At 36.7% G+C, this 11,952-nt stretch overlaps 1 protein-coding gene across 3 annotated transcripts in view; it reads right to left on the bottom strand.

Annotated features, from left to right (window-relative positions):
* Positions 1-6,509: 6,509 nt before the first annotated feature.
* WNK3 (WNK lysine deficient protein kinase 3) overlaps positions 6,510-11,952 on the bottom strand; it is a 127,831-nt gene continuing 122,388 nt past the window's right edge. For all 3 annotated transcript variants that reach the window (XM_021714959.1, XM_008062953.1, XM_008062954.1), the window contains 2 exons: positions 9,137-9,339; positions 6,510-6,925 (listed from right to left, as the gene is read on the bottom strand). In XM_021714959.1, coding sequence (XP_021570634.1) covers positions 6,596-6,925; positions 9,137-9,339 — 533 coding nt within the window. In that variant the 3' untranslated portion in view covers positions 6,510-6,595. The remainder of the gene's footprint in view (positions 6,926-9,136; positions 9,340-11,952) is intronic.

Raw genomic sequence — 11,952 nt, 5'->3', positions numbered from 1 at the left:
TGTAGTTCTGGCTACTTGGAAGGCTGATGCTGAGGTGGCCGTGAGTGTGCCACTGCACTCCAGCCTGGGTGACAAAGTGAGACTCCAACTCAAAAAAAAAAAAAGAAAGAAAGAAAATGGGAGTTTGAGAAGTCTGTGAATCAAAAACCCCAGGCTTGTTCCTCTGTGTACCTTGTTGCTTCCTTTGAGGGATCACCTAAGATAAAATGACTCACAGTCATTGGGTCAATAAATCAAGATAATAGATTTTTAAAAACACTTTTAAAATCCTCATCTAATCTTGAATATTTCTGTTAGGCCTATTATTCTTCCTTCAGAGCTCTTCTTTACATAAACATGTACATGATTCTTCTACCTAAATTACCAAATGAGCAAGTGATCTAACCCAGTTTGAGTTTCCCAAGTCACTGTAGAGTGGTGAATGAGAGATGTGGAAGGAAGATTTCAAAAGGTGGACCATAAACACTATCAATATGAAAGGAAATACTCCTTAGTAAGTTTGTGCCCAGGGTACACTTTGAATCCTTGCTTCCACCATACACACACAATTCTTCTAAAACTATGAAACAAGCACTGGATACGGCTTCATTAAAGACATGTAAAAAGTGCATTAAAAACAGCTAATAATTAGATCAAAGCCAATTTTAAATATATTTGATTTATTATGCATGCAGTACATCTGAAAGTCAGTATGGCCTAGGGTTTTCCCCATGAGCTGTGTAGTCAGACAGACCTGGCTTTGGATCCAGGCTTTACCAAATATTTACTAGTTATGTGGACCTGGTAAATTCTTTAATCTCTGATCGTCAAATTTTCACTGTAAATGGAGATAGTAATAAACCTATCTTATACGATTGTTGTATTAAAACTATCACAGGTAAAACCTAACTAACACAGTAGGTATTCAGTAAATGATAGCAACTGTTCCAATTATGGCTCCTTTACAAGTGTGGAGAAGAGGTCCAACTCAAAATTTGTTGGAACTGTAAATCAAGAGGCAATATACAGCTTGGTCATTTTTTTAGGCCAGCATAATCTATAGGACTTGATTTTCTAAATCTGCAAAATTACATTTGGTAAATTAAGAACCAGTTTAAGCCAGATGATTGGAGTGACTATGACAGCATTTTAATAACATACTGATTTAACACAGCCTTTATTTTGTTTCAAAACAAAATTTCCAGGAAACAAAACAGAATACTTACAATGGTTGGGTACAAATGAAATAAAAATCACAGTTTCAAAGAACCAAAATCAGACAACTGCTGAAAGGCAGATCACTTGGTTTACAAAAAAAAAAAAAAAAAAGTTACTATGTCAGAAAGGATTAAAATGAAGTTTAACAACATCTATATAATGCTACATTCCCCAATTAAGAAAGGAGAGTTCACATATTCAACTAAATGTTAAGTGTAGAGAAGTGGCTGAAATTCTGCATACTTCATAGTAAATTATGCATGAAAGTTTATTAATTGCATAAACTTCCTGAGTGGCTCCCATGCTGCACTAGGTCTACATGCTTAATATTCATATCAAACAAATTACAGCTTTGGGTAACTGAGCATGACAGACCTTGAACAACTGCACTTTCCAATTAGTCACTCTATCTGCTGAAGGTATGTTCTGGACCACAAACCTCAATCTCAAATCTTAAGTTACAGCAGAAAAGAAATGCAACTTAAAACAAACTAGAGGATGACAAGCACACACTTGAGAGTTTATTTTACACTGGTACATTTTTTTCTCAGAGCCCAGTATCTCTCTTCCCTTCTTGCTTGACTTTTAGCCTGCTTGATTAAGTTTTTTTTTTTTTAATTAAAAGAAAACCTTCCAGAATGGGAGCTGTTGATTTGTACACTTTTCTAGCTATTGCATTGAAAATAATTTTATTGTAACCTGGTAACCATCCCAGGCCCCTTCAAGGTCCTTAACCAATGTTTGGGTTCATCCTTAACATACAAAGACGATTTCCAGAATGACCTGAAAGCATTTGGCTCCATAAAGATTTCATACGAATCTTACTTCAAAGAGTTTTACCAAGTTTGAGTGTCACCATTTTACAATTTAGATTCTTTTTTCAAAAAAATTTCAGTCCTAGAAATTACACTTTTCAAATCAAAGGCCTTTTCTACACACTACCCCCCCTTTCTGGTTTATCTTCTAAACAAAGAGGAAAAATAAATCCTCAATAAACTACAGATCCAACAAACAATCTATTCTAGAAAATGGTCTGCACACCACCTCAAATAGCTCAAGTTGTTCTGAACCAAACAAGATGAAATAACTGAATCCCAAACTGGTGGCAACTATACCTCAGGAATGTACTTATGCATGATGACTGTGATACAGTATTTACTAATATTAAGTATGTGGTAGTGTTATACAGTAAATGTGAAATAAGAAACATTTGGTTACAAACAACTGCTGAATTTTCAGGGGAGAAAAAGGAACGTATTGTTTTCATCACTCAGAAAAGACAGCAAAGAAGAAAGTCAATGCCTCCATAAACTTCAGAGATTGGTAAAGTTATATAAAACCCTGACCACCAACTACAACTAAATGCATTTGGCCATTTTAAGGTAACAAAAAAAGTCACTGCAAATACCTAGCAGTAGGCTAATATATGTTGAATGACAGGCCACTGCAGAAGGATTTGTCTAATATGTCACTGTGTAGTTAAAGCAATTTCAACCCATAGCCCTTTAGGCACACAGATGAGAAATGCATCTCTAATTTAAAAAATGCAAAGTTATAGGCACTGGACTGTCTAATTCAGTACTTTCTTACCATTTGTTTATGTTATAACTAACTCCTACAACTAAGTCCTATATTGTCACCAGTTGGATTTATTTCTCTGTTCTCACCCCTAAATCCCCAAAGCTTATTTCACAGAGACACATGGCTCTCATCACTTAAACACAGATTGGTGGCAGAGTCATGGTTCCTCTCATCTCAAATTCATGGTTAGCATTGGGAGAAAGAGGCAGACCAGACTTATAATGTGAATACTGAGAATCAAGGCAAAAAAGCAAGTTTCACAGGCAGTGTTTACTTGTGCACCTAAAACAGTACTGAAAACGAGGTAGATAAACAAAAATAATTGGACTGGAATTAAATCTGGGGTTCTAAAATGATATATCCCATCATACTGTACATAACACTTCACACTCATTCCAAAAATCACAGCAGAAAAGTGCCTTTTAAACTTTCACAGATAATTTTGCTGTCAAACCATTAGAATTCATGCTTGATATAAAATTGGCAAGGAAAGGATGAAAAACAGAATGGTATGTTATATTACAGCAAATTACCTTAAATAGAGATTCAAGACTGCTACAAATATACATATGGTTATTTTCATTAGATTTACACCAATACTGGTTTCATATTCTTATGATGTTACACCCAACTTCACGATATAGCAGCAGGTACTTCATGGTGAAATGTTCACATTGCCACATATGGAGATACAGTACTATTCATCAGACTTGCACTTTGAGAAGTAAACATGGTGGTTGGACATACAGACTATCCCCCAAATAAAGTTTACAAGCAGGATGGTTAAGTACAACCTTTTTCTCCTCTACAAAAAGGAAAATGAAAAGGACAGGTTTGTGTGTTTTTTGAAAATGGGTAAAAGGCTCTTTGTTAAGTAAGAAGGGAATTTCTGAGCTTTCCCTCAAGAGTTAGTTACTTCTGGGAGGAAAAGTACCTCAGCAAGGATGAAAACAGCACTATTATATGATTTAGCAAAATTATGAAATAATGCAAAACGCTTAGCTAGAAAACTAGCCAATATTTACAGTCAAAATGACTAATCTGAATCAAACATTTAATGGGAAAAAATAATTTAAATAAAAACCCACAGTGGTGAGAATAACATTGTTTTCTCCATTTCTGCACAAACTCACTTTTTTCTGTATTTTTAAACTTACACACGTTACATATACATCATGTATACATAACATATATGCTAACCCAGCTACTGCAGTCAGCATGGAGACAGCAGTACACTTATTCACCATCTTCAAACTTTAGAAGACTACTTTTCTTTCCAGCAAAAATCTGAAAAGATTGTAAATATTACAAGGCACTGCAAAAGTCTGCAGGCAAACAAGAATGATGAATTATATGTAAAACAGATGTGGTGGCAAAAGGCAGGACATAATGTAAAGCAGCCATTAGTAAATAAATTACATTAATAAATGTAATTGTACTTGTCAGCCATGGAGCTTTTTTCATCCTGGGGTATACTGTTTAAAAACAGTGACTTGGCCAGGCACGGTGGCTGAAACCTGTAACCCCAGCACTTTGGGAGGCTCAGGTGAGAGGACTGCCTGAGCTCAGGGGCTCGAGACCAACCTGGGCGACTTGGAGAGACCTCGTCTCCACAATAAGTCAGTGAATGAGCTGGGCATGGTAGCATGTGCCTGTAGTTCCAGCTACTTGGAAGGCTGAGGCGGAAGGATTGCCTGAGCCCAGCAGGTAGAGGCTGTGGTGGTTGTGAGAATGCCACTGCACTCCAGCCTGGGCGACAGAGTGAGACTCCAACTCAAAAATAAAAATTAAAAAAAGTGAGTAGAGAAGAAGGGATCTTAAAACCTGCAGTATTTTCACTTTATAGGCTGTATGTCTCACTGTAATTACATAAAGCCAACTCTTGTAATGAAACACTAGCAGTTTTAAAGAATTATGGATTTTAGGAGCATTGTTTTTATATACATGGAAAACATTGCAGTGCAAGCAACTGCATTACACTAATGTCCTAAAATCACTTCGGATTGTAAACCAATACTGTAGAATAAATTTGAAGAATCTGTACATAAGATTTGGAAAGACTCAGCCAAAACAGAGTATGTTCTATGAAGAGAAACTGTAGATCTTATCAACAACAGTTCTCAAACTGCTGCCCTAGATGCCCCAAATGATAGTGACAAAATCCTCATGATGGTGGGTGTGATCCTCAGGTAAGCAATATAAGACACATTTTTTTTTTTTTTTGGAAAAGGGGTACTGAATGTCATAATGTAGACTGTGCAAAGAAAAAGTACACCCATTAAATTTTCCTCAATACCTGGCAAGCCCATGGGGTACAATTTTTAGAGGAATATGGAAGAAAATATGTTAACAGAAATGTTGGGTAACAATTTGGAATGTTTACCAGTAGACAGATCTCCTAATTAGGTATATACTAGAAGCGACCTTGAACTCTTCAGAGTGGAAGGTAAGTAATTTGAACATGTATACTTAGTAGTTGATAAATACCATTTTAAGAATTCTATTTGGGTTTTACACATTGAGCATTAGATAACCCTGTGAACAGCCTTTAAGATTATTATAGTTAACCTTCTTAAAAACCAAAGGTGTACATTTTGACATTACCCCCCCTCTTAAAACTGGATAAAACCCAGTAAAGTGCAACTTGACAGTGATCTCTCTCAGATTCTAAAGAGGCTGCCAAACACATCTAAGACCTAAAATCATCTAAGACACTATAGATACTAAAAAATTATAACAACTAAAACATGGTAATCCAAAAAAAAGCTCAGGGCAACTTAAATACTATCCTTCTAGGGTCTACTATCTCACTGCAGGACAGTGTATACCCCACATCTCTTAGAACCCTGTAAAGCCAGTGTTTCATGTGTAAGTCTCAAAACCTACTGTGTCAAGTAAATTTCACTTCAGAAGAATGGATTGAGGTGTAACTTGAATCCCCTTTGTTAAGAATACAAGGATTCCCCCAACATGAGATTCATATCAGCTGCAATATATCCCTTGCAAAAGAATGCAAACCAAACCAATGCCTCTCAGATGCTCAAAACCAATGTAATGTGCATGTGAGAAACAAGGAGATGGCTGCTTTGAATTATTACTGAAATCCTAAAGCAGCAACGGTATCTGCAGAAACAAGGAACTGTTACAGTTCTGTTTTTTCTTTTCCTTCCGCCTCACCCAAAACAAGGCTTCACTCCTACCGCTGTGATGACGGGAAGAAAATCACATTAAAATGGGCTCATGTTCTATACTGGTTAACAAGTTATTCTAATTTTACACACCAAAATGTTTCCTGCAGCAGGTAATCCTGCCTTCTTTGAAAGGTAAACCTAAGATAAATATGTGAAGAATCCCATAAGATTCTGGCTGTTGGAGGGTCTCATTTCATCCACATTTGAGAAGAATCAATCTAAGTAATTTTTACACATGATAAAGAAAAGGGTCATTCAGCTGCAGATAGCAGCAGTAAAAAATGGGGGCTTCTCAGCAATGAATGGAAAGTGTCCTGGAAATGGTAATGCTCAAACCAAGCATATTAAAGCATTCTGAATGGTATTTTTAAAAAATCAAGTATCAAAGAGGATAGGATTTGAAGTGAAAACATTTATGTGTGCAGCGTGCTATGTGCAAACCGCACATTTCTACAGAATGATGAGCTTTATCAAATACCACATTGGAACAAAAAAATACAGTCAAAAGTAAACTCAAATGAGGAAAAACATGGCAGAACCCAAGAAGAAGAAACTTTAATATCTTAGGTGTCCGGAAAATAATTCTGGAAAAAAAAAGCTCCCTTTTCTTCATTGTCTATTCTGACTCATTTGGGACCAGGAGGGATTGTGGCCGGATTCTGCACTGGTGAAGTTGGAAATGCTTGCAAATTCATCCCTGGCTGGAATGGCCCCCCAGATTGGGTAGGAATTACTACAGACTGTTGTGTTGTTCCTGAAATTCCTACCCACTGTACTGGATACCCTGTCCCCCCCACAGCATTATATTGACAAACATGGGGCATTCCATATGATGATAATGGCCCAGGAAATGAAGGGAGTGAGAGTCCTTGTGGCAAGGAAGTTGGGACAGCTCCACGGATTTGGGACAGAGAAGAAATCCATGTTGATGTGTAGCCCATAGTAGATGGAGTATTCTAACAAAAACAAAAATAAAAACAAAATATCAGTTTATTTGGTACATGCTTTTCTTCTTATTCTTTTTGGCTTACTATTCCCGTTATTACTATGAACGACAACCATTTTTGGATCACTTTTCTATATTCCAAAATATGGTAACATACCTTATTTCATTTCATCTTCATAATTGCCCTGCCTTGCAGGGTAGACATTTTCAGATGAGGAAACAGAGGCTCAAAATTGGTAGCTCACCCAAATCCACTAAGTAAGTTAATAGTGAGGTGGGGATTTGAACACAATTCCAAGTTCACAGTTCCAGTTCACAGTTCAAACTCCAAGGCCCATACTAAATCCCGGTTTACATTTTAGTCTCTACTTTCCTAGCTAGCACTGCTCTTCTATTTCCTTTTGCCAGCCCCACACATTCTCTTATATGGTGCCTTAGATAAGAAAAGTCACCTTATATATAATTTTTGGAGACAGAGGGGCATGACTTAGTGTGGCATAAGGGAAAGAACCAAGCATACAGCAGGTGCTCAATAAATGTCACCTTTCTATCTATCCCCTTACCCCCTTCTACTCAGTATCTTAAAGTCTGACATTTATGCTATAGTCTTGAAAATTTTAACTGAACATGACACAATTAAGTTTTTGGCAGTATTGAGAAAATAAATTCCTGCCTGACTCTTCTTATATATTATACTGTAATTATTCATATGTAGAGATTACTAGAATCTAATCCACATGGGAATAAGAAGTCTAATGGAAGTAAATAATTCTTGCTTAAAGGAGAGCTTGGTGTTGGTCCCAAATGCTTTGGTTCTTCTAAATTGTCTTATCAAGCTAAAACTAAACTTTCAACAAAACTTAGAAACTAAACTAAGTTTAACTTTTAAGGTTCTAAAATTTCAACTGAACTTTAGTTAGAAACTTTCAACTTAGGCTAATGGTTTTTATAGCTTGACTCAAGAATGAATGACAATGTCTCTTGAGGTGAAAAAACATTTATTTAAAGTTCAGCAATCTCTTCTTCATTTCAGTGTTTCCTTTCTGTTAAAGTAAAATTAAATGTAATATGTCTGATTCAAAACAGCACATATAGTATGATCACGTTTTTATAAAGTTATTCCCATATGTACAGACAGTAGAATATTTGAAATGATGTTTATCTAAAGTTAATGAAAATTATTTCTGGGTGGTGGGATTTGAAGGTAGCATTTAAAAATTTATACTTTTCTGCATTGATCAAATTCTATAATGAACATTATCAGTTTACAAACAATGATTAAAAGACAAATTGGAAAACTTATAGATCACATTTTTAATAAGTTTACTAATTTTAAAAAAGATGTCGCTTACTTTAAAAATTCAAACATAGAAAAGAGCAAAGTAAAATAAGGCCCAAATTCCACAATCCAGCATATTTTTCATGGCTCTTCATATTTATCTCTGCATGTAAACATATATCCAATGTACATAATTTTGCATCAACTATATATTACTATGTATGCTGTCCTATAAGCCTGCCTTCTTCCTACTCCAGAATGCACTGTGGACATCTTTGTACATTTCAGCTGTATATATACCTCGCTAGGGCCACATGCAATAAATAAGCACCTCATTCATAAACTTAAGATACCTCTGATAATATTCTAGCTTAAAGGGCTTTAAAATTCTTTTTCATGCTGAACAAGTAAGATAACTTATTGGATCTAAGAATACTGATGCACAACATAAGACAGCTTTTGCTCAAAGCCCACTATTCTTGCACCACACGAATGAACTAACCCTCACACTCCAGATGTTTTCTTCTTTGATACTTGATGGTTTTTTTTTTTTTTTAAAGATACAATACTTTAAAGGGTCAGCAAAGTAGGGCATGCTGCCTCTTTTTGTAAATCAAGTTTCAATGAAACAAAGCCACACTCATTTGCTTACAAATTGTTTATGGCTGCCTTTGCACTACAACAACAGAGTTGAGTAGTTGTAATAGTATAGCTTGAAGAGCCTAAAGTATTTACTAACTGGCTCCTTCCCAGAAAAAGTTTACTGACACCTGGTCTAAAAGGTAATTTGCTCAAAGACATAATGAATCTAGACAAAGATAAAAATCTCTACGTTAATCAAGTCACACTATGTTCTCATAAGACTGTAACTATAGGTCTAAGAGAATCAATCTTTATAGTTTTACTCTCATAAATAAAGAGTAGCAGGTATAAACAACTTACTTCATATACTTTGTTCCAGTTTTCTGTCTCTAATTTGTGTTGATTCTGTTTAAGTTGGTTTAAACTTGGCTTAATCAGAGAATTTCCTACTGCTTCCTTTGTCCAGTCATCCACCAGCTTGTGTAAATCATCTGTGAACATCCCTTTTTTACCGGCTGGAGATTGTTGACATGATGCTGCATTACTCTCCACACACAGTGGCTCTACAAGAAAAAATAGGAAAACAATGAAAAGGAATTAAAGCCGATAAACAGATAACTCTTCCTTGGTCAACAATGAAGCTATAGCATGTACACATGGAGTACACGTGGAGTACAGATTAGGGTGATCAGACATTTTAGTTTACCTGGAACAGACCTGTTTTATAGCTGTTGTCCTGGAGCAATTATTAATAGTACTCCCATGCCGGGCTTGGTTCCTCAGCCTATAATCCCAGCGCTTTGGGAGGCCAAGGTGAGTGAATTGCCTGAGCCCGCGGGTTTGAGACCTGCCTGGGCAATTTGTTGAGACCTCATCTCTACAATAAATAAAAAAAAATCAGCCGGGCATGGTAGCGCATGCCTGTAACTCCGGCTACTCAGAAGGCTGAGGTGGAAGGATCGCCGGAGCCCAGCGGGTCAAAGTTGCAGTGGCCGGGAGCGGCCACTGCACTCCAATCAGGGCGACAGAGTGAGACTCCAACTCAAAAAAAAACAGTACTCCCTTTCACTCTCAAAAATTTTCTCTTGTTTGGACAGCAAATTATATGGTTACCTTAGGTATAAATAAAGCATAATAAATAGCATCACCAAAGACATTAGTATAAACTCTAATTTTTTCAACAGCTCCCTAAGATAGATACTTAGGAGAATTAAAAAAGAATCAGAGTATGTTTAAAATGGAAAGAACCTTAGAGGTCTAGTGCAAACCACTTGTTGTATAATGGGAAAATGAGGCTCAGGAAAAGTAAATTGACACATCTGAGTTCTTACAACTAGTTATCAGCAGAGACAGGCCTGGAACTCTAAAACTTAGACAAGGACTCTACCTTTTCAATATATCATTAATGACTTTCAACAAGCTTCAGAAAACTAGAGTCTCACTTTTTTTTACCTATATATCCTGTTTATGACTAAAAAAGAAGAATATGTATCCAGAATAGCAGAAACAAAGACACAGATGGTTTGATAAGCCTCATGAGTTCTGGAGTATAAGATATTCAAATAAATGAAAGAAATCAATTACAGAGGACTCCATCAGTATAGATGACTAATATGAATATCACACTAAGTCTTCACATGATAATTTAGTACTATTATTCATGCATCCTTATGCAAAATATTCACAGGGTTCCAGTTTCTCTGACTGAATTACAAGCCAAAAACTTAGAGTGGGTCTAAAATCATTTTAGAAAATACAATTGTGCCGGGCATAGTGGCTCACACCTGTAATCCCAGCACTTTGGGAGGCTGAGGCGAGAGAATTGCCTGAGTCCAGGGTTGACACCAGCCTGGGCAACTTGACGAGACCTTGTCTCTATAATAAATCAAAAAATTAGCTGGGCATGGTGGTGTGAACCTATAGTCCAGCTACTTAGGAGGCTGAGGCAGAAGGATCACCTGAGCCCAGCAAGTTGAAGCTGCAGTGGCCGTGAGCATGCCACTGCACTCCAGCTTGGGCGACAGTGAGACTCTGACTCAAAAAAGAAAAAAGAAAATATAGTTGTGGGCTGGGCACTGTGGCTCACACCTGGAATCTCAGCACTTTGGAAAGCCAAGGCAGGAGGATCACTTGAGCCCAGAAGTTTGAGACCAGCCAGGGGAAGATGGCAAGACTCCATCTCTACAAACAAACAAACAAAAAAATGTAAAAAAAAGAAAAAATACAGTTGTGAAATTTTAAGCACAATAACATTTGCAGGGATTTAATTAAATAAACATGAGATAATTCATTATGCATTTGTTATATTTTTTAAATCATTAAACAATACAAAGAATGCAAATGATAATGCAAAAAGCCTCCATTTAAACATTTTTAGAAGTACTTTTCTTTATCTTCTTTGAAACTTATAATAGGCCTGTGATACAGGTACAGCAAGTATTATTCTATTTTGTAGATGGTGAAGGTGGGAGCCAGAAGGTAAACAACTGGGGTTATATGATGGGGCTATCTTGACTCAGGTCAGTGTACTTTCCATCATACTATGCCAACTAATATAATAAACTGGGAAATAGATGAGGATATTAATAAGGGAAAATGATAATCTCATTGATTACATATGCACAGTTTGTGGTTCTCTATGAACTCTGCACTACTGAAATCTTAGATTCAAGGAGATTAAATATTAAATGGAAACATTAAATTAGTGAAAATTGCTTAAGACGTGTTTAATGAATTAATCGGAACATTCACATATACAAGAGTTTTCTAATAATTGTGTTTATTAATTTGGAGCAACCATGATATGTCAAAATGACATACCGTCCCTGGTAGTCTAGTGGCTAGGATTTGGCCCTCTTAAAATGACACATCAGGGCTGGGTGTGGTGGCTCATGCCTATAATCCCAGCACTTTGGAAAGCAGAGGCAAGAGAATTGCCTGAGTCCAGGAGTTGGAGACCAGTCTGCGTAATTTGGCAAGACCTCATCTCTACAATAGATATAAAAATTAATCAGGCATGGTGGCATGTGCCTGTTGCAGTCCCAGCTACTCGGGAGGCTGAGGTGGAAGGATCACCTGAGCCCAACAGGTCAAGGCTGCGGTTGCTGTGAGTGTGCCACTGCACTTCAGCCTAGGTGACAGAGTGAGACTCCAACTCAAAAAAAAAAAAAAAAAAA

Source organism: Carlito syrichta, unplaced genomic scaffold, assembly GCF_000164805.1.
Source record: "Carlito syrichta isolate Samal-C Ts95f unplaced genomic scaffold, Tarsius_syrichta-2.0.1 Scaffold306175, whole genome shotgun sequence".
Taxonomy (NCBI): domain Eukaryota; kingdom Metazoa; phylum Chordata; class Mammalia; order Primates; family Tarsiidae; genus Carlito; species Carlito syrichta.
This window is presented reverse-complemented; position numbering and strand designations above follow the sequence as displayed.